At 40.0% G+C, this 21,446-nt stretch overlaps 1 protein-coding gene across 1 annotated transcript in view; it reads left to right on the top strand.

Annotated features, from left to right (window-relative positions):
- Positions 1-21,446, top strand: part of SWAP70 (SWAP switching B-cell complex 70kDa subunit) — a 37,757-nt gene that overhangs the window by 540 nt on the left and 15,771 nt on the right. Inside the window, exons 2-4 of the mRNA XM_009994268.1 lie at positions 1,667-1,720; positions 7,574-7,714; positions 13,067-13,240. Of these exons, the coding sequence (XP_009992570.1) occupies positions 1,667-1,720; positions 7,574-7,714; positions 13,067-13,240 (369 nt within the window). The remainder of the gene's footprint in view (positions 1-1,666; positions 1,721-7,573; positions 7,715-13,066; positions 13,241-21,446) is intronic.

The raw sequence follows: 21,446 nt of genomic DNA, 5'->3' as shown, positions 1-21,446 counted from the left end.
GAGCTGGTCACGCAGGGGCCGGGTGAGGGGACGCGGCCGCCTGTTTCCACAGCCCGTCCAGGGGCTGTACATGGCTTTTTCCCCGCTCAGGCTGTCATTTGTCCCGCCACTGGCTGTGGCTCCTGGCCCCCTCCAGCCTGAGCTGCCCCTTCCTTGTGCCCGAGGAAGCTTGTTTTTATTCTGCCCAGGCGAGCACTTCATCCTCCCCGAGCTGTCAGTGCACAAACCCTTGTTGTGCTTCTGGTCCGCTTTCAACTGCATGTCCTTGGTGCTCTTTCTGGCCAAAATCTTTTGTGGGGTAGCCACAAGGTCCCATCCATAGGGGTTGGCTGCATCCAAGTGAAATTCATAGCTTGCCAAGGGGAGAGTGAGGTTCCACAGTGCTCTCTTATTTGGATATAAACAGGAGAATTAGTCAAGAGGCTCCAACTGTGCCATTCTTTCCTTAGCTTATATGCTGAGGTAATGTTTGTGCTCTTAAAAGAGCTCTCAGGCAGCTCGCTGAATCCAGTCCCATTTTGGCCCTGCTTTATGGGACTGTCTTGGCCTGGGAATAATAGCAGGAATCTGGCTAAATAAATATTTTGAATAAGAGCGCAACACCTGTTGACACTTGAGACTGTGGGTCCTTGTACTGAGCGCTGGAGTGGTGTCAGTCACAGCGATTAGCTGGAGTTGGTGCCCTCGCCATGCTGTGGGCAGTGTCTGTAAGTACGGTCAGTAGCTAATGGACTTTGGTTTTAGCATGATGTAATAAGTATCCACAACACCCAACGTGCTGCAAGCAGCCTGTTCCTCTTCTCCTTTTCTTCGCTCAGGGTGAACAGGCTGTGTGTGAGAGACAGGCTGAGATACAGCCTCACTCGGCCAGAAGTGACTGTGGGGCAGGAGTCAGGCCAGACTGCAAGCTGGAGCTAAAAAACGTCTGCAGGTCCCAGGTCTTTTGCAGGTGGTGCAGTGAAAGTGAGTGTTTGTGTTGCAGTGCTGCAGGACTAAGTGAAGTAGGGTGCAGAGAGCTGCAACCTGGAAGGTGTGTCTGCAGCACATGTCGTGCCAGGTGGTGAAGACTGTTGTGGCTGCACAGGTGCTGGGGTAAATGGCTAAAGAAGCAGCCAGGATGCTGATGGGTTTGTACAGCTTGCTGTCATGGAGGTGTCATAACTTCTCTAAGATCATTGACTGACCTGGGTGGATTAAAGCAGCAGTTGTATTTCCAAACTGAAGCACAGTTACCTGTCTTGTCATGCTTTGTGGTCATATTAGAGCCCCATGGCTACAAGTGCTTGTGTTGAAAAAAGGTAAAAAAAATAAAAAGGAGAAGGGAAATTAAATTTCTCCCCTGCTTACCTATCAAACATCTTATTAAACAGTTTTGGTGTTTCATTCTGTCTATCTTTGAGAGAGAAAGGATGAAAAAAAAAATTGGTGTTTCTGAGTGTGTTCAGCTCTGTCTGTGATATAAAGGCTCCCAAGGGAAGTGTCCAGTGGGGGATCTGGGAATGCAGAAATTAGGCTGCTACCTTCTCCCATGGCCACCAAGAGTTAGTTTTCAGGAAACAGAGGAAGAAGTAGAGAACATTCGTCTGTAGGCTTTTTGTGGCAAATGATGAATGTGATGTCCAACTGATAGTCCTGCTGGGAGAAAAGGTGTATGTTATGTCAGTAGCCCCACACCTATCCAGAGGAACAGGGTGGACAGGACAGCAAAACAGAAGTTCCTGTCTGATTGATTTAGGGCTATGTTGTACTAAGAAGGTATTTCACAACCAAGTATTTCTCATCCACATTACCATGAGGATGGTATAGCACACCTGTAAAATGAAGAGATTGGAGACAAACAGTAGTAGAGATCTGTGGTATTAGAAAAATATGTTTAATAATGCAGTCAAAGTCCCATTATAAAGAAAAAAAGGAGAACTTACTGACAAGGGATCTTTGAGTTTTATTATCCAGTATAAGGTGCTGCCAGCATGTTGCACAGGAAGTAGTATAGCATGTTGGTTGTTAAATGGGGTGATTTCTAGTTTAACTAGAAGTGATCTTTGAGCCTTCACAATGTATTATGCATTAAATCCTATGAGAAAAGCAAATGTGCGCTATGTAGCTGAGGCCCTGCTGTGAAGGCTTTGCATCACACATAATTTTTAATATATCTAGAGCAAAGAGATGGAGGTGAGTGGAATTGGTCTGTTCTGTAGTCTGGAGAAACAGCAAATGCTTGGATGAAAAACTAGGATTTGCTTGGAATGGGAAGGATTTAATTATATGACTTTTATAATTTTGTATATGTTCTTAGCCACTGAGGGAAGGGACAGTTAGATCAGTCTTCTGTGTAATTTTTATTATCTTCCAGTATGCACAGATTTATTTTTCGTTGTCTAATCTTCAGAAGTGCTACTGTTATGCTGCTACTGTTATGCTGCAGATCTTACCCTGTTTTCTACATCAGCAGACATGTTTGTGTGTGCTGTTCTTAAATTACACTTTTAAATAGGCCCACAATCATAATTTTTTGCCAGTGTGTTTCAGTACATTTAAAGACTTACATAGCAAGGCTAATGTATAATTTCTGTGGATGCAGTTACAGATGCTGTTGCAGTTCAAGCAACTACTTACTTTCGTATATTTAAAACCAATTTAGTCTTTTTTTGCAATCTGCAGTTTTAAAATTGACTTATTTGAAAAGTTTCTGGAATGTGCCGCCATTCAATCTGCTTTTCATCCAGATTTTGAAACACTGTGGTGTTAAATGTCATTACACTTAGCAGCCTGCAGTGCTCCTTGTATGTGTGTGATTGAATCTTGGAAAGAATACATACCATTTTATTTTTACACTCTGTCTGGAAGCTTTTCCTTACATTGCTTTGTGACTTGTCTCTGCTTAGGCAATGAGGTTACTTGGCTGCTTTTGTTCTGTGTGCTACCATTGGGGTGGATTTTCAAAGTCTTAGATTCTTGGCATGATATCTGCAGAATGTGGATAGTGAGCACCTTGTGAAAATAGAAGTCTCATTTGTTCCCATGATGTATGGGGGACCAGAGTTAGTAGTCATGCTTACAAAATTTAAACTGGTCTTTAATTGAACCTGGGATGTTACAGGAATATTCTAGCTCTTATCTTTGCTTTGCCTTTTTACTGAATGGGAAGTCAGTGGCTGGTGGGAAGAGGAAAAGTGGTGTAATCAGGGGCAAGAGGGATGGTCTGAACAGAGAGGAAGACCTTGAACAATGTAGCAAGGCACTGGAAAGGTCGAGAGCCTGTGACGGGTGGGCAGGACCCCAGCCGGACAATTGACTTTGTACAGCATTGAAGGATGGTAGGAAATTAGTCATTATGACTCACTCTGAGAGAGTTATACTGTGACGTTGTTAACAGGGCTCAGAAGCATTTGTATTAGGGTAGCCACAAGGAATCATGTCTGCAAGGTGTGAGGGGATGGATGCCTCTCTACCAGAAGAGTTAACTAACCAAGGCAGCTTGTAGACCAGAAGTGGAGGCATTAGGAAATGATAGCACACCTGAGAGGAGCAGCTGCTAATGGATCAGTAGCCCATTTAACTTATGTCCTTGAGGTTTTGTCAACTGGTTTCAAGGAAGATAAGGCATAAGATAAGGCACAGTAGGTGGAGAATGTTTACTGGGAGATCTTCCTAAGGCTGGGAGCTGCAAAAGAGAAAGGCAATTCCCTGGGCAGCAGTACCAGATGTAGGCTAGCACGAGTATGTGACTGGGGGACAAGGAGGGTGGGCTGATTATGAAGGCAAGAGTAAGGGTTAGATTGTCAAAAAAGGTAACAGGGGTCTGTGAGAGTGCGAGGGGGAAGGCAGCAAAAGAAGGAACAGAGAGGTGATGTGGGCAAAGGACACAAGCCTCAGGAACCTGAGCTAGTAGAGGGTGGGCTTGAATATGCTTGTCCAACTGGGAAAGAGGTTGCTGCACTAATTCTGATGCTAAATAATGGGACTCCAAATGGAACATTGGCTACCTGAGTAGATAAGGAAGGTGTACCTTTGAGATGCTGTGATGCAAGAAACCGTATGCTTAAGATGTGCCCTGGTTGAAAAGACCTTGTGCCTGTGGCAAGGGGCATATACAGTGCTGGTTTCCACACTGGTCAAACAAGGAAAAGGCAAAGTACTTGTGAGTAGCCTTATTTTGGCTGGTTGGCTGCTGACATGGATGTCAGGGAGTGAGGAGCCAAGAATGTCTTGGAATGAATTCACAGAAAGCCATTGAACAGAGCTGTAGGCATCTGTGATGCCAACACATCTTAAAAAGAGGTCTTAAAAAATCTTAAAAAGAGACAGGGGAGGGAGAAGACCCTCCTGAAAGATGGAAAAGAAAAATAAGAAAGCATAGAAGAAACTAACAAGAGCTGCTGTAGGATTAGTCTGCCCTGTTACTGCTCCTACTATCATCTGGGCCAAATTTTTGTTGCTGAGAATAGGTAGTCTAGCAGATCTTCTTTTCCCTTTAGAAATGGAGGTCACTTTTATGGACAAGGTTAAATGGAACTAATCAGCTGATAACAATTTATCACGTGCTTAAAGTTTAGGAAGATCAATGTTTTGGAAAATGGGAGCTCAGAGGGGAGCAGCTGTGGCAGAGTAGAGCCGAGCTGGATGTTTGTATTTCAGGTAAAGTAGCATGAGACTTGCCATAAATAAAGTAAATCCACAGTTTGTAACAACCTTGGGTGTTCAGCTTACTTCTTTTATCCATATTTCTATTTACAGCAGAACACCTTCAGGATTCCCTGGGCACCACCAGGCATCTTTCTTTTAAAATATTTAATTGGAAATGGAAGAATTGTTCCCAGAGCACTGGTTTTGTGAACCCTTTGCAGACTGCTTGTACTGTCTCATGGACTAGTTTGGCAACCACCACTTTACCCATTTGCCACAGCCCAGAGATGAGTCTCTGGTCTGGGGTAAGAGTTGGCTCTGGTCAGGGCAGATCATTGAATGTGGCATCCAGAGCACAGTTAAGTGCTGAAAGAAAAAGCTGCCTAGCAACCCTGTGGGCATGGGGAAAATAATCCTTACTGGTCCAAAACTTCCTCACAGCTGACAGAACTTCTGCAAGGCAAGCTGATTTTTTGTACCCCAATTAACCTAATACTCAGCTAGATTTTTTTTTTTTTTTTGTTAATTGACCATTAAAATAGAGTCCACATAATGTGATATTTGAGAGAACAAACCAAAATGAGACCTCAGTGCAGAATTTTTCAGGCTTACAATTGAAGAATTCAGCTGGCATTTGGCCGTGTTAGAGAATGGCAGGCTTTGGCAGGCTCTGAGGAATTTCCTGAGTTGCGAAAAGAGAACACTGGGCACAGGAGAGATCATAGATAAGGCAGATCTTAGAAAATGACTGAAAGTGGAATTCTTTCCTGGTAAATTCCTGGTTGCTTGATGTGGAAATCACCTCATTTTCTGACAGCCAACACAGCAAAAAGGCCAAAAAAGGGAGAAGAGAAACATGTAAGAAGAACATGATGAGGAAGTGTTTTATTGAGACTTGAGAGTTATTTTAGTAATAAGTTTTAGTAATAAGTTTAAATCTGTTATGCTTTAGGGTATTTTAGTTAGCTGAGGTGTTTTTTTAGTTACAGTATTAGCAACTACAGTCTGGTTGGAAAACTGAGATCATCTTTATCTATCAGAAATTCAAGAATCCCTCAGTCTTCCATAAATAACAACAGAAACCTTAAATAAAAGAGGAAACATGCATGATAGTATGTTTTTTTTCCCCCATATGTAAATCACATGTCCTCAAGTCCTTGATTTGATGTGCTGGTTAAAAATAAGGATAGATTGAAAGGAAATGTGCTGCTGGTGGAGGGTAGTGTGAAATGTGATAACTTCTAAATACTGTTTTGCGAATTAGAGGTTTTTTTGTACTGTGGCTGATGCTATTGTTTTCTAGTTTTAAACTTTTGTACCTGGTTAGCTCCAGTGGCTTAATGTTAGCATGTGACAATGAAAAGATGTATTTATTGTAGAAATGTGCACTTTTCTAAAAGGAACAGTAACTTTGGAGGTGTGTAGAGAAGAATTGTCTGAAATTAACTTGCATCTTGGGCTGTCTTTGTAGGATTTTATGCTAACATAGCTTAGATTCTGCATGTCTCCTTATCATACATAAAAGTAATTTTACATGATTTTGGGGGATGGGGAGAAGCCCAGACATTTTAAGTGTGCTAAGGTTTGATTTCTTAGGCTTTGATAGCTTCAGACTTCCAATTCTTGTTTTGCAGCTACCCCATCTTGATGGCTTTATATCTACTCACTTAAATAGACCTGCTTATAAATTTTCTACATCTTTTTTACTGCTTTCTCTTTGCATCATTTGAGTGTGTTTTTTTCTTTCATTTTTGCTGCACAGTGAAAAAGTAGAACATATGCCACAATTCAAGTGCAGTCTGTCCCATCTAGTTGTTGATTAAAAAAAAAAATCACAAGCAGAATCCCTTTTCAAAAGATGCAGTCTGTTTTACTTCTGCCTATTTTTTTCACCCCTCATTTTTGCCTTTGTCTATTACTTTTTTTTCCTATGGAGACCATCCCTTAACATGTGAAGTTAAATCCTTAACCAATTCCTGTATTTGGTGTCTTCCTGTATTTTGTGGTCTTCAAGGCTTAACTCTCCATCATGCCAAGGGAAGGAAGCTCCACTACCCAGTGGGCAGCATGTTACAGGATTGACCTGACTTGGGAGAGTGTGAAGAACAAAAGAGATGGGTGCTCTGTGTTTCTTAGGAAAGTGCTCATGGCACAGGAGTGACTGCTACCCAAGCTCTACCTTCATGTAGTTGGTACCGAAGCATTAGTAAAGCTCAGCCTAAGTTGAAGTTGAGACGCATTTGCTGACAGTTTTTAGTAATTCAGTACTTCCTCAAAACTAATCAAGCATGTAGCCTCTTCTTGAAGGTCATTTCTCAAGAGGGCAAGAGCTCTGGTTGTTTTTAAGGTCTTGGCATAATTTATGCAAATACCTTTTTAAAATAAAAATTAGAGAAGCACATCTAGACCCTTCCCCTTTCTATCATATTGCTTTTCCTTTGCTAACTGAAACAAAGTGTGAATGTTGAGAAGCAACCCAAAAGCAAGAAGATGAGATAAATCAGTTGTTTATGCTTTGAGTGGTCATTTCTTTGTAAAGTAAAGGTACATATTGAGTTAGGTTTTTTTGTTAGTTGTTTTCACTAGATAGTGTATATATCATTTTAAAGGCTAGGCAGGTGTGGTTGTTTTCTATAGCTATCTAATTTCACTCTGTAAATACTACTTTGGTGTTTCTGCATGCATATCTTGGTTTTCAAATGCGTATGTGTACAAAGCGTAGTTTCTGTAGCTGTGTTTGCACTTCTGTAGGAATGGAGCTATCTGTGATAGCATTTCATCTGTAAATGTGCAACTCTCTGAAGCTATGAAGTCCTTGGAGTCAACATTTTTAGTTAAGGTTTGTTTTTTGACAAAAAAACCGTATGGCAATGACAGGTCTGCTCTGGAAGTAACACAGAATGTTTAAGGCCAACAGCAGCATCACTGATTTCTCTTCTGTCCTTAGGTCCTTTCTCACAACTTGTGCACAGTGTTAAATGTTCCCCATGACCCAGTGGCCTTAGAAGAACACTTCAGAGACGATGATGAGGGGCCAGTTTCCAATCAGGGTTACATGCCTTATCTAAACAAGTTCATATTGGAAAAGGTAAGTTTTGAATTCTGGTGTACTGTTTTTCCATTTATCAGGCTGTGTATTAGAATCTCTTTACAGTAGACTTCTGCTTGCAGGAAGCATGCTGGTGTGAAGACACTCTGGTTGTGAGTGCCTGCGGGGTGGTGCTGGGGCGGGTACTCTGGAAAGCCTGTGCCTTAAAATGGAAGGATGAACTGTTCTTTGCTTTTTTCTCTTCTTGATTTCTATTTCCTGTTACATTTGGTTATTGTCTGAGCTGTGTTCATGCAGAACCCTGTTCATATTAATAAAGCACCTCAGCTTGAATTTATATGAACATGTCTTGGAGCTACAGATTGTCCCACTTTTTACTACAGCTGTATTGTTGTAGACTCCTTTGCAAATAGGAAGGGCAAAAACTATCTTTAATGTCTATTCACAAGGTATTTTAATAACCAGATCCCTTCAGATAGTTAGAGTGGGCAATGTTAGAGATTGTTGTCAGGTTTCATCTAGCAAGTTCTTTCCTTTCACATGTGAGCACTCAGTCTTCTGTTGTGCCCTGTTTAGGGGGAAGCTCTGGAAAGCCAGCAGGGTTTGCCCTGCTCTCCTTTCCATCTTATTGATGAATCAGTCAGTGGGACAGAGCTGGGCTCTGGGACCTGTGTGTTTGAGATTTAGGTTGAAATTTTTTAAAAGAAAGGCAAAGGATTACAGTAGCAAGCCATTAAGTAAAAGCAGGAGAGAGATGGAAGGCTTTTTCAAATATAAACATGCTTTATTGTTGAAGGGTATTTGTAGGAACAACAGCTATGGAAATGAGGAGCCATTGGATATAAATAACATTTTAATTTGAAAATGAAAGACCTGGCTACACAACCAAGTTGTAAATTTACAGGGTTTAGCTACTCTGGGGTACCTTTTGACCCCATGTAAGGACAAAAGACAAGCTACATTACCTTCTCATGAAAGCAAAGAGCTTTCTACTGCATGTATTTTCTTGTATTGTTTTATTCTTACACTTATCTGTCTTCTGATAATTGCCTGATAGACTCATACCAGTAATTCATCTTAACAGATGAAGGTGTTGTGGAACAGGATTAAATTACGTGTAACTTCAGGTTATTTAAACTGTGTAGATATGTACTATTAAAAGTTAGTGAAATTCTTCAGACAGAAGGTTATCTTTGTGGACAAGAAAAATGATTGTGACATCTTATCTTTTAGAGATGACTTTACATCAGCGCCAAAAGAAAACATGCAGCGGGCTGAAGTCACTGCTCATGTTGTGTCTCCTTTGTTTGAAACAAGCAAGCAAAAAAGAGCAAACAAGAAACCTCTTATTTTTTTATTCTTCCAGGGTGTAAGCTGTTCTTTTAGATGGCATGATTGTAAAACAAATGCTATTAATTTGTGCTAGTAAGCCAAGCTACTAAAGAAGGACTGATACTTGAAAGCCCCAAAATACAGAGGAATTTGTCTCAGTTTCCAGTAATACATCTTCTTATGAATTAATTGAGTTGAGCAAAAGCTACCTGCTCAAGAGAGACTCTTTTTTTTTTAATCTCAGGATGTTTTGCATTAAAACATTAGTAGACTATTTAAAGAATGAATCCTTAGATTTCTTCAAAGCAGGTATGTTACTGTGACTTACAGTTTTATTGAGAGGCCTTTGTAACCTTTTGAAATAACTTCTGTTGTACTCTTAGATGCAGTTGTAGCTTTTTTTATTTTTTGGTGCTGGCTTACCATGTGTTACCCTGCAATAAAGCCTCTTTATACAGAACCAAGGAGTTATCAAGAAAGGCACAAGTCAGTAGTTTAGTGAGGCAAACTGGTTGCAACTATATCCTTTATCCAAATAGGAAATTTGAAGAAACAGTTTGAATAGTTAGAATTGAGTTATTGATGATTTCTAGTATCATGCTGCTTGTTACTTAGCAGACAGCTGTATCTAGGATTTTCCCACATATGAAACAAAATCTGTTCTTGCTCTGTAACTGTCACTTTCAGGAGTGAGCTATTGCTTGCCAGTAAAATTTGTCTTATGTGGTGTCATAACCATATTTCAGTATGTTCTATTATTTACAATCTATGTCTTTTAATACCAATTGAAAATATTTTCTTTTTGGTGATGTTGATGGTGGTATTTTACAAAGTTTTATTTATGGCAGGGAAGAATCATAGTAGACATAGTTCTAAACCTCAGGTTATCTCATATTCCAGATAACTTAGTGAATGCTATTTGCACTCCAATACTTGTTACATTTTTGGAACTGATCTGATCACTAGCACTGAAGTCAAATATTTTTTGTGTTTCCTTATGTTTTAGAGTAATTTGGTAGTATATTGATGATGGTAAATCACACTTGGTGTGTGTAATTGCAAGCAGAAATTAAAGATCTAAAAACTGTATGAGTTTTGCTGCATTTTTATTTTTATTATTTTGTAAAACTTTTTAGAAAGGGAAGGTATATGTCTTTTATGTATCATGTTTTTATCTCTGTGAGTTCAAGCACCTTTAAGGTTGGAGGGGTTGGTTCATTTGCATGTTTCATCATCTGGACAGATTCATACAGCTTGCAAGCAGGATGAGTATTCTGGCCAAGCACAACTGAAATTCTGATTTCTCAGTCAAATGTCATACATTTCTTATTTTAGTTTCACATCAAGATGATTTCAGCATAGGATTCATAGTACAGTCTCACTGTAATTTAATAGGTTTTGGGGAATCCTATTTAAATTTCAGGATAGTCTTTGACCCAGTGTTTTTATAAATGTGGGTTCTTTTCATGTCATGAAAAAGCAAGGTGTTTGTTTATGACTGTTTTTTTTACATCATTACCTCCTGTTTGAAAAGTTTCAAATTTGACAGTTTCTTAACTAATTTGGAAGTATAGTTTTGCAAATAAGTTAAATTATAACTTTAGAAACTCTTCAGATATTTTCAATTTTGAAACAATGCTTAGAAATTATCTCTGAAATTCAGAGAGATTATTGATTCAGAATAATTACTATGTTGCCATCTACAGTGGAGTGTTGCTAGTCAAGGAAGTCAAAGTAGCACAGCCAAGATTTTTGTAGTATGGAGTTAGCTTCAAAGCAGTTTGGGTTTAGTCGCAGCATTTTCACCTTCCTTCCCCTCCCACCCCATGCAAATGTACTCGAAGAACACAGGTACAGGGAATAGTTGGCATTGCTACATGGAATTGCTGAGGAAAAGTTTCATTCTTTTTTAGACCTATTTCACTCCATTCCTGACTCCCAATATTTCCAGAGCAACAATTTTGTTATTTCCTTTATTTAACAGACAGCCTGATCATTTAGGAAAAAACTACAGAGGTGAATCAATTATTTTTGAGAGATGGAACTAGTGTGCTTATTTATTGCTCCTGAGTAATTCCTAAGCAGCATCTCTCCTCTGGATGCTTTGTGAGTCCCATGAAGTCAATTTCAGCCTCAAGTCTGGATTCTGAAAATAATATTTACATGTCTAAAGTGGGACTTCTGGCACAGCATGATCTAGTTCCCTGTGGCAAAATGGTCCTGAAACCTCATCGTAGTGGCAGTCATATGCTCTAGGTGAGGTTTTGACATGAGTTTCTGAGGCATATGCAATCCAGCTGTGTCATGTGAGCAGAAACCACACACTTTCATTTACCCCAGCTGGGGCCTGTGCCTTTCTCCACCCATCTCCCTGTGGTCATTGGTTGCTCCAGTGCTTTAAAGCATAAGCAGGTTGTAGAGCAACCCGCTTATAGTGCTTACAGCATGTACTAGGTGATGGCTGTAGAAAAGGAGATTTCCTACCTACCCTATCAGCATCTTCCCTGGGAGAAGCATAACCACTAGGACATTCCTAAGGTGGAACTGCTTATCATTAGGGTGGGTGAGGCTGCTTTAGGAAAGAAGGCAAGCTTCTTTGGGCAGGGAGGACAGACAGGAAAAAGCACTGGCAAAAGTAGCCAAGGGATGAGGTGCTAGCAAATTGAAGGAAACCTGGCTTCTAGCCCTTCTTCCAAAGGGTATTTGTTCATTTAGCTGGTGTTTCATTTAAGACGCATGTTCATTCTTCAGACAGCCAGGATGCTGAGTTTGTGGCTATAGCAGCTGTAACTCCTACAGCTTCTCCCTTCTTCAAATGAAAGCTGTAGCCTGTAGCTGGCCTGTTGCTCTGTCACTTACATTGGTGGCCTGCTCTACAAGCCTGCCAAGTCTGTGCCTTCCTTTCATAGTCTGACTTCTAGTCCTGGAAACTGTACTGTAAAGTGAATCTTGGCATAGGATTGATTTCCTGTTTACTTCTGTCTTTTTTTTTTTTTTTTTTCTTTCTCCTTTTTTCGTTCTTTCCCTTACCCACATCAGTTCATCCACTTCCTGAGTCTATCTTTGACTTAGCCACAATGGCTCACCCTCCACTATAATTGACCATTTACCAGACTGGATAGGAAATCATACAGTTTGCAATTGGTGTCCTTGAAGCATCTATGATGGATGGTTTGGCTTGTCATAGGAAAATGTCACTGAACATGACTATAATCTATTTCATTATCATGCTTTCTGAAATCTCAGGGGATTTCCATTACAGTGCAGAACATGCCTTTATCAGTTACGTATTGGAAAAGAAATAGCATTGCTAAGCTGTAGGGAGATTAATAGATTTAATTTTCTAACATAAATGAGGGTCTAAGAAGAAAACAGAGGAAATTAAAGCTTTCATATGTAAATAATTCACAGATGGGCATGTACAGTTACTAGGTATTATAAAGGAAAATGAAAACAAGAGGAATTTTTTTAATCAATAAGGTGAAGATTTGCAAGTCTGAAAAAATAAAAAGCTTTTACACATTAGTGCTTGAGGGAAAAATTATTATATTTATTAATATTCTACAAGAGTTACATTTGAGTAACATGAAATGGCAAAACATATTAAAGGTCTTTTGTAGCTGTTGTTCCAATATTGCTTTTATCATACACACACAGAGTTTTGGCTGTAATGGTTTCCAAATTTGCTATATAAAATCTCAGAAACTCAATGCAATAGAAAGGCAGTTGGAACTAATACAGTTCTGAAGATGGTTTGGAAGCTAGAGCTTATGTCCTAGAGGAAACACAGAATTCAGCAGTCTCCTTCACATGAAACCAGGCTGTTATTAACTCAGCCAGAAATTGGAGGTTGGATGTAGATTTTGCTAGAAGTCTTGTCATTGACCCCAGGCAGGAAGTCAGACTAGGCTGCTACAGTGCTCTTTTTGGGCCTAGACATTTCTTGCAAACTAGAATTTTCTCAGTGCTTCTTGAGTGACTTAGCCTGTTAAACTTTGTCTTTTATTCTGTGTTGTTTGTGCATATTAATTTTTTTTTTAAATTTTTTTTGCATTTTAGGTTCAAGGAAACTTTGACAAAGTAGAATTCAACAGGATGTGCTGGACTCTCTGTGCAAAAAAGAACCTCTCTAAAAGTCCTTTGCTGATTAGTGATGAAGATGCATTTAAAGTGTGGGTTATTTTTAACTTCCTATCAGAGGACAAATACCCTTTAATCATTGTACCTGAGGAGGTAAGAAACAAAAACTTAAGCTGTTTAACACCAGTTTAGTTAATGTCCCACTTGAACTATGCTAATGTTTGCTACTCTCTAGAGATTTAAGATAAAATAATTGTTTTATGTAAAACTTTTATTCCCTTCTTTTAAAAATATAAGGCCTTGGGTGCTTTTCTTTGTTTTCAGGGTGCATATGTGGGGATTCCCATAGGGTATTTTTGTTATCTATGGCTATGTGTGTCTGTCACTTAAACAGCCTGCACTAAGTGGGACATGCTGCTTGTCCCCTAGTAAATAGCTTATTTTGCTTTCTGTGAGGACTGACTTGTGCTGGGGAGACTAGCTCCAGTACCAGAGCTCTTGAGGTTCTTGCTTTGCTCATGAGTAGTGCATGTATGTGATCTTTAATCACTGTGCTTGCTTACATGTGATGAAAGCTTTGCACAGTTAGTACATCAGTGTGATTCTGAAAAACAGTTCTCCCCTCCTCTCTGGTTACTGTGACTTGCAAGATGAGTCTTTAGTCTCATGTTACCCTCCTGATGAAAAGGAGAAGTATGAACTTTTCTGATGATGCCTCTTTCTGATGAAAAGCAGCCATCACCTGAGCACTCTTGCTTGAAATGGTTGAAGGAATAATACCAGAGATATCTCTTTGTACTTGAGGTTAATGAACAAGTATGGGCAGTGCACAAATAGGTATCTTAACCTTAAAGTAAGATTGAGGTATCTTGACAGTTCTCCCCTTGGGGAGTGGTGAGGGAAGAAGCAGAAAGATCAGAACTGTAGGCATAAATATCTCCTGCAAAACTGTGTGCTGGTTAATAAATGTTTGCAAACTGTTGAACAGAGGTCAGAACAGTCTGATTTACATGCTGCAGCAGTAAAATTGCTGGACTCCAACAGAGGTCAGAACAGTCTGATTTACATGCTGCTGCAGTAAAATTGCTGTTCAGCCAAACCATAACTCCTCTGTCAAAATTTACTGCTTGTTTTTTTCTTATCATGCACTTTTTAGGAGGAGACTTTCATGTTGTACAGTGTTTCTGTTTTTCCCAGACTGCTGATGACAGGCCCCTACCTGGCTTGCTTTATTTCCATAAGAAATGGGACAGTCTTCTTGCTTGGTTTCCTGTTTTTTCTGTCAGCTCTGGGAGACACAGATCATGGCTATAAAAGCTAAGACAGCACCTTTCCGATTGGTGCCAGATTTGGCTTTGGTAGAAGGTCAGAGCCACTAACAAATGCCAAAACTGGGGCTCAAATCCACATCTCTGGTTTGTCATTGTGTTCCTTGCTGTCTCACCTGAGGGTGAATATTTCACATTGCCTTTTTTGTTGGCATGATTAGAAGTTTCAGACCTGCCAGCTCTGGAGCACCAGTGTTGGTCATTTGCTCTTCCTCCATAAAGCAAGTCCCCAGACTTCTGCTGCCTTTTGTAGCTGAATCTGGGTAATGGCAATGTGTCTGTTCGCTGGGAGATGGGCTGCAAAATTGGCTCCAAGCCTAAGAGGATTTCAAGATTTCACAGCTGCTGTTGTTTGCTTTCCTCCCCATCCTTAATGTCCAGGGTTAACCTGTTTTACTCTTCTACTTGAAGTATTTTTAAAATTACAGTGGATCTGCACACACATCTCCTTGATTACAGCAAGATTTAAATTGTGCAATACTGTTTAAAGAAAGCTTATAGAGCCTGACAAAGAAAGGCTGCTCTGTTCTTACCATACACAATGCCTGGATTCACTCTAACCTTTTGCCTTAGACCACAGAGGTAATTTAATCAGCCAGTGAAGGAATGCTGTCTGTTGAATGCACTCCTTTCTGGCTTGCATTGGTCCTCCTCAGGTTCTCTGTGCTTTTGGAAGATTCCACATTTACTCATTTATGATTTTACACAGAATTCAAAAAGTAAAAATGCAGTTTCAATTTCAGTCAGTTTTGCTTTTTCTCTGTGTGACCTCTCGTATCTGCCTTTTTAAGTTCTTCTGTCTGTTTTGTTTTTTGTTGGTTTGGTTTTTTTTAAATATTAAATGTAAACTCCAGATTTGCAAAGCATTTTTTTTAAATAGCAGTTGTTTTAGTGCTGAGAATTTCTACCTGAAAATAACTATTTTCAATAATATTCAAAATTAAACTGGTACCTAGTGAAGGTATTTTACTTTAAATTTAATTTTATGCCTCTTGAGTTAATAATAAAACTTGATGATATAGTTAGCCTTCACTACGTTATATTGTGTCCTGTCATTAATTACAAAATTACTTGCTTGTCATATATAAAGTGAGGGAATTTTTGCAAAGTGAAGAACACAGGAGAGGGTGATGGAAACATTGCTCTTCTGGGATGTTAGTAAATGTAACTCTCTCGTGTTACTATTACTTCCCAGCCAGGGAGCAAGCTCTCCTTCCCTCCCTGTCTGTTGCTCTTACCATTCCCTGAGAATATTGCATCACAAGATTTATTACAGTTTCTCTCTTGGAGCCCTTTGTGTGGGATCCAGCTGTTGTGCCTCCTCCCTCCTTTCCACCTCAAAGGCTTTTGAGTTTTGGAGATTTTGTTTCCCTTTTATAATTAGGCAACTTACCTCATACTTTCATGTTGGAAGTGTGATCTCTTGAAGATTTTTGCATCCCATGTTGTGGATAAGAAGACAGATCTTCTTAGGTCTCCAGTGAATCACAGAATGGTTTCGGTTGGAGGGGACCTTTAAGTTCATCTAGTTCCAACCCTCGCAGGGACATCTTCCACTAGACCAGATTGCTCAAAGCCCTGTCCAACCTGGCCTTGAACACTTCCAGGGATGGGGCATCCATAACTTCCCAGGGCAATGTGTTCCAGTGTCTCATCACCCTCATAGTGAGGAATTTCTTCCTTATGTTTAACCTAAATCTACCCTGTTCTAGTTTGAAACTGTTCCTCCTCATTCTGTCACTCCATGCCTTTGTAAAAAGCCCCTCCTCAGCTTTCCTGTAGGCTCTGTTCAGGTACTGGAAGGCTGCTATAAGGTCTCCTCTGAGACTTCTCTTCTCCAGGATGGGCAACCCCAACTTTCTCAGCCCGTCTTCCCAGGAGAGGTTCTCCAGCCCTCTGATCATCTTCATGGTCCATGTCCTTCTTATACTGGGGACTCCAAAACTGGATGCAGTATTCCAGGTGGGGTCTCACAAGGGCAAAGGAGAGGGGGAGAATCTCCTCTCTCGACCTGCTGGTCACATTGTTTTGATGCAGTACAGGATACTGGAAATTCTAGGTCAATTTTGTATCTGGAAAGCTCTCCTTGGGTGTAGTTTCACCTTCTTTGCACTGCACTGACTAAAGATTGAGGCTGCTGTCCTTCCTTCTTACTCACGTTGTGTACTTTTGCACTAGTGCTGCTGTGTGAGGCCTTTCATATTTGACAGCTAATTGTGGTGGGGCTGTTAACCCCATCTGCAAAGTGTTAAGTCTTGTTTCCCTGCCTAGGTGTTGAACAGGCAGCAAATTAGGAACAGCTACAGCTCAACTAGAGAAGGGGAGACAGTCTACTTTGGAAAGGTTTTGGAGGCAGAGGAAAGCTTTAGAAGGAGCAAAATGAGGAAAGAGTTATAAAGAGGGATTTGAAAGCAGAAGAGAGGTGACATAAGGGCCAGAAGTTGCTTGTTTAGAGAAGGCTGGACTGAAAGCCAGAAGGCAGCATCTGGCCTGTGCTCCTCACCTGCCATGGAAGGAGAGATGGCAGGCCACATACCTGAGGGAAATAAGGTTAGTAAAATCCAGTGGGGCCTGGCTGGGAGCTCCGTCCCCCACTCACAGCTGGTCTTTTCCACTAGATCATTTGAGATGCACACATCCAAGTGTGTTTCCTTCAGCTCTTGCAGGAATTACCTCTTCCATAAGAAGGGCAAAATAAAGGGAAGAAAGGTGAAGAGAACTGTAGCCAGAGCAGAAATATTTCTCGTCTGCCTTGAGCTCCCCTTACAACTTACCTCTTAGTTGCTACTGACTCATTTGTGTGCCTTGGCATTGCTTAACCAGACGTTTTCTGTTTTATGAGAAGGTTTCCAGACACTTCTCCTTTCTTATTTCTGGACATGTGACTGCAGCTTTGGGAATGCTTTATCGCTTGAAAGCTGTGGTATGTGGTTAGCTGTGTTTCTTGGCCATCCTTAGTGGCGAAACTTGCAGATATGTACAGTGCAAGCAGCACACTCCTGGTGTTTTGCAATCTGGTGTTCAAATAACTTGTTTTAAATAGACCAAATGTATTTGGTGTCTTTGCTTTTTAAGCCTGATTTCTTGAGGGAAGAAGATTTGGGTGTTTTTCACTTGTCCTCTAGCCTTCAACTGTGTTAACATGTTAAAGAGGGTACAAAACCGTGCATTTGAAAAGTAGGCGATACTGGTTTAGACAGAGGAGATGAAAGTCTGAAGCTGTCCAGTGGTGATTCTTCTGGAGGCATTTCTTACAGGAAAAGTTTTTTTGTGACCCCATTTGTTTCCTTGGTCTGCATTCTAGTATCAGAAACTGATACAGTGAATGAAATACTGAGAGTTGAATCTTGGCTGTTCAGAAATAAAATCAAAACTGATACAACTAGGCTGACATGTGCTTGTGTTGGGTTTTAATTTACCCATGATCTCTGCAAGTTGACGACAATGGTTTGAAAGATGCTTAGTCACTTATGACTTGCATCAGTTCTTCCCATTTCACTACTCTTTTCCTTGATTGCTGCAAAAAATAAGAGTTTTCAGCTTATGCAGCAGCTTATCCATAGGATTTGCATGTTTACATGCTACACTGTTTTCTTAGTTTACCTTTATTGAATGACTTAATCCTAATTTAATTTTAAAAAAGAAAGAAGATAATGGCTTACACTGCATAATGAACACAGTTTTTGCAAAGTCTATTAAAACAAAGTAGCTATTGTCTGTGAAGTTTAATAAACTCTAGTATGGGTTTTTCTTTGTTAGTGGAAAGGAAGAAACAAATATTGGACTTAAAAGTAAGCAATGTTCTGATGAGATTAAAAAAAAGGCATTGATGATGACTATGAAAGGGCATCTAATTGCTTTCATGTCTCTTGCCCAGTAATGTGCTTCCATAGAATTTTGTACAATGTGAACAGACTTTTTACATCTGCTCTGTTAATATCACGAGCCTTATTTGAATAGCATGAACCAGAATAGCCTTGTCTGCTGTGCTCTGCTGGGCATGAAGGCCTCCTTGACATGGTCTTTCTTTTTCTGTCTTCCACAAGACCCACTTGTATATTAGAAAAAATATGTGAAACATCTAAGATACTTCATTTGTCATGGAGGATAGTGCCAGAATACCTGGAAAAACAAATAGGTATTGAAACATGGGAAAAGAAAGTGCCCTCTGAAAAAAGGTACCAAACAGGCTGCATAGCTCATGTGAAAGAACCTCTGCTCTTTGTATTATTTTTGCTTTCTCTTGGCAAAATTCTGGGTGAAAAGTTTCTGTTGATTCAAGATGGAAGCTGTTTTTCATACTGTGGAACCAGCTGATCCATACTTGCATAGGTAGAGTTAGCAACCAACCCCTTTGTGTTTTTACATCCATATCTGAAAGTAAGGTCCAATCAGAACAGCAGCAAGCATTGCTTCGTGTTTGGTTTTCAACACTACTTTCAACACAAGAGTAGATTATGTTTAAGCCATTAAACTTAATTTGTCAGTTATTTGCTGAGTTGACATGTCTCTTTGTGGAGGAGGGCAGCTGTCCTATGCTCTCAGAGGTTTCTCATTTGAGCACATAATGAATGGTTTCTTACTTGCTTCCATGCTGACCAGATCCAGCTCACTTCTTTATATTTAAGTCACACTGTTCCATATTTATATCTCACCCTAAGTATTTGATCTTCTATTGATCAGATATGTTAGAGAATTTATTTCTGACGATTTTGGTTAGCCTTGTAGTTATCTGAATGCAAGATGAAGCTTGATTTTTTAAAATTTATTCTTATTTTATAAATAATGTTTTAATACGCACAAGTCCAATTTTATTAAGAAAACTCAGTCTATTTTAAAATGAGATATTTTATGTACTTTAATGGGATTCGTGGTCATGTTAGCAACTTGTTAATGGGTGGTTAGCATATATAAATGTTTAAATATGTTCTAATAATAAAAATAAGGTAAAATGCATACAAATAATATTGAAGAGAAGGATATGTTGACTTATTTTTAGTGCATTACATAATTATCTGTACTAAACACAGTTTCATGTTGCTTCTTTTCCAGACCTTTAGCTTGATACACGTTTTGTTCCATATGGCTTGAGCAAAAAAGTGAAAAAAAAATCTCTTCAGCAATGATTTTTTTGTGTGTGTTATCTCTTTGTCTGCAAGTGGGTCCTAGTACTTTGAGATAATTAACCAAAGGAATTTGAGAGCTGCATGCCTGAAGCAGTGTTAACAGGTTGTGAAATCTTGGAACGGTATATTTTAAAGTTCATTAAGTTTTAATGTTTTGTTTTTTTTTTTAACTGTCTAGCATTTTGGTTGATAGATTATCTGCCTAATTAAGCCTAAGTTATTTCAGCTTTTCTTTCAACTAAAGTACAGGATTGTAGTTCAGAACTGATGCTGCTCAGAGGGACTGAGCTGAGTAGCAGAATGTATTTTCAACATGGGGAAAATGTTACTCCTGCTTTGATGGCAGAGTTCATTTCAGCTCATTTAGGAGGTTTGTTTTAAAACAAGTACCCAGTGCTACTTTTCTTGCATGCTGTGAAGAGCTCTTTTGGGTTGTTTTTGGTTTTTTTGTTTTGGTTTTTTTTTTTGTTTTGTTTTGTGTTTTTTTTTTTTCTATAAAACTTGCCTGGAATAGGAAATAAGCTGCTTCCTGCCTTTAACAGATTGCTAAGAATTTATGGTCGTTGATGCTTAGAAGTCTTGGATTAATTTTTTAATTTAGGAATTTTTGAGAATGAACCCAGCAAAGCATATTTTAAAGCTATTTAAAGGAACTAGTTGCTGAGTTTTACAGAAATCTGTAAAGGTTGTATGTTGGTTGCTTGTGAGGGCACACTAAAATTCTGTGGCTATCATGTGATGGTGTTCAGCAATTCTGAGCTGTGTGTGGAACCACTGCAGAGCCAAGTTTCATGGCTTGTTCTGGTGAAGGTGAGCAGCAGTGAACATGGCCCAGCAGAGCCCTGGCCCTGCAGCAGCAGGAGGCCTGTGCCTCTCTGGCCTGTGCACGCAGCCTGCACCCAGGGTGAAGGAGGTGCATGTGCACCTGTGTCCTCGATGAGGAGTGCTTTCCTCAGATGGCAGATGGGCACAGCACAGAGCTGAAAGTCATCTTTGCTGGTTACCATAAACCTTGTACCCTAAGGTAGCTGTGCTTGACTACAGTTTGAATGCTGCTTTTGCAGAGGCCTCTGTTCAAAGAATATCGTCACTAGTAAGAATTGCATGAGGAGCTAAAAACACTGAAATGCTCAGTGAAGCTGAAATGAAAAGCAATGTCCTTCACAACTTTTGTATGCAGCCTGGGGGCAGATTTTGTGCCTGGCTAGCCTGTCTTCTCTTAAGACAGTTACAAGGATAGCCACATCTCGGGAGGGCTGCATGCTTCCTGCTCATTCAACTGAGCAAGAACTTTCCTCTAGACCATGCAACAGATGTCAGTAGCTTCTCCATTTTGCTGTAGCATTAGTTCATGTGCTACTAGAGTAGGGGTTGTGAGACTAAGAACAGTTACTGAGCGGAAATAGTAAAGATCACCCATCCGTAGAGTGTGTTTGGTAATTTACTGCTTTTCCAGATGTGTGTGTTCTGGTACAGACTTGCATGCTTCTTGGTCATAGATGTGAAGGACAGGAAAGGATTTCCCTGTAACAGTGGAAAGAGAGAGAAGCAGCAGCCACAAAATCAGCACATATGCTGCATCAAGACCTTGAGGCCTGGGACTTCTTGTGGTGAAATGTGTGTGGGAAAACTACCACTTTATTTTGTTGTACCCCCAAATCGCTTGCATAGAGACTGCTGGGTGCTCAAAAGCCCATTAGACCAGCTGGAAGGTGAATCCAAGCTGTAGTTGAAAAGTTAATCTCTACTGTAGTGATACAGTCTCTGGCTCTCTCAGCTGGGGTTTTTCTTACCTGTGGGAGAAATTGCACTGTGTTTTCAAGCAATGCTGAGGAATGGAGCTGAATCAGCACTGATGATTAGACAAATGTAGTCCTGGAAAACATTTGGTTTCCACCACTTTTT

Source organism: Chaetura pelagica, unplaced genomic scaffold (assembly GCF_000747805.2).
Source record: "Chaetura pelagica isolate M959 unplaced genomic scaffold, ChaPel_1.0 scaffold153, whole genome shotgun sequence".
Classification (NCBI taxonomy): domain Eukaryota; kingdom Metazoa; phylum Chordata; class Aves; order Apodiformes; family Apodidae; genus Chaetura; species Chaetura pelagica.
This window is presented reverse-complemented; position numbering and strand designations above follow the sequence as displayed.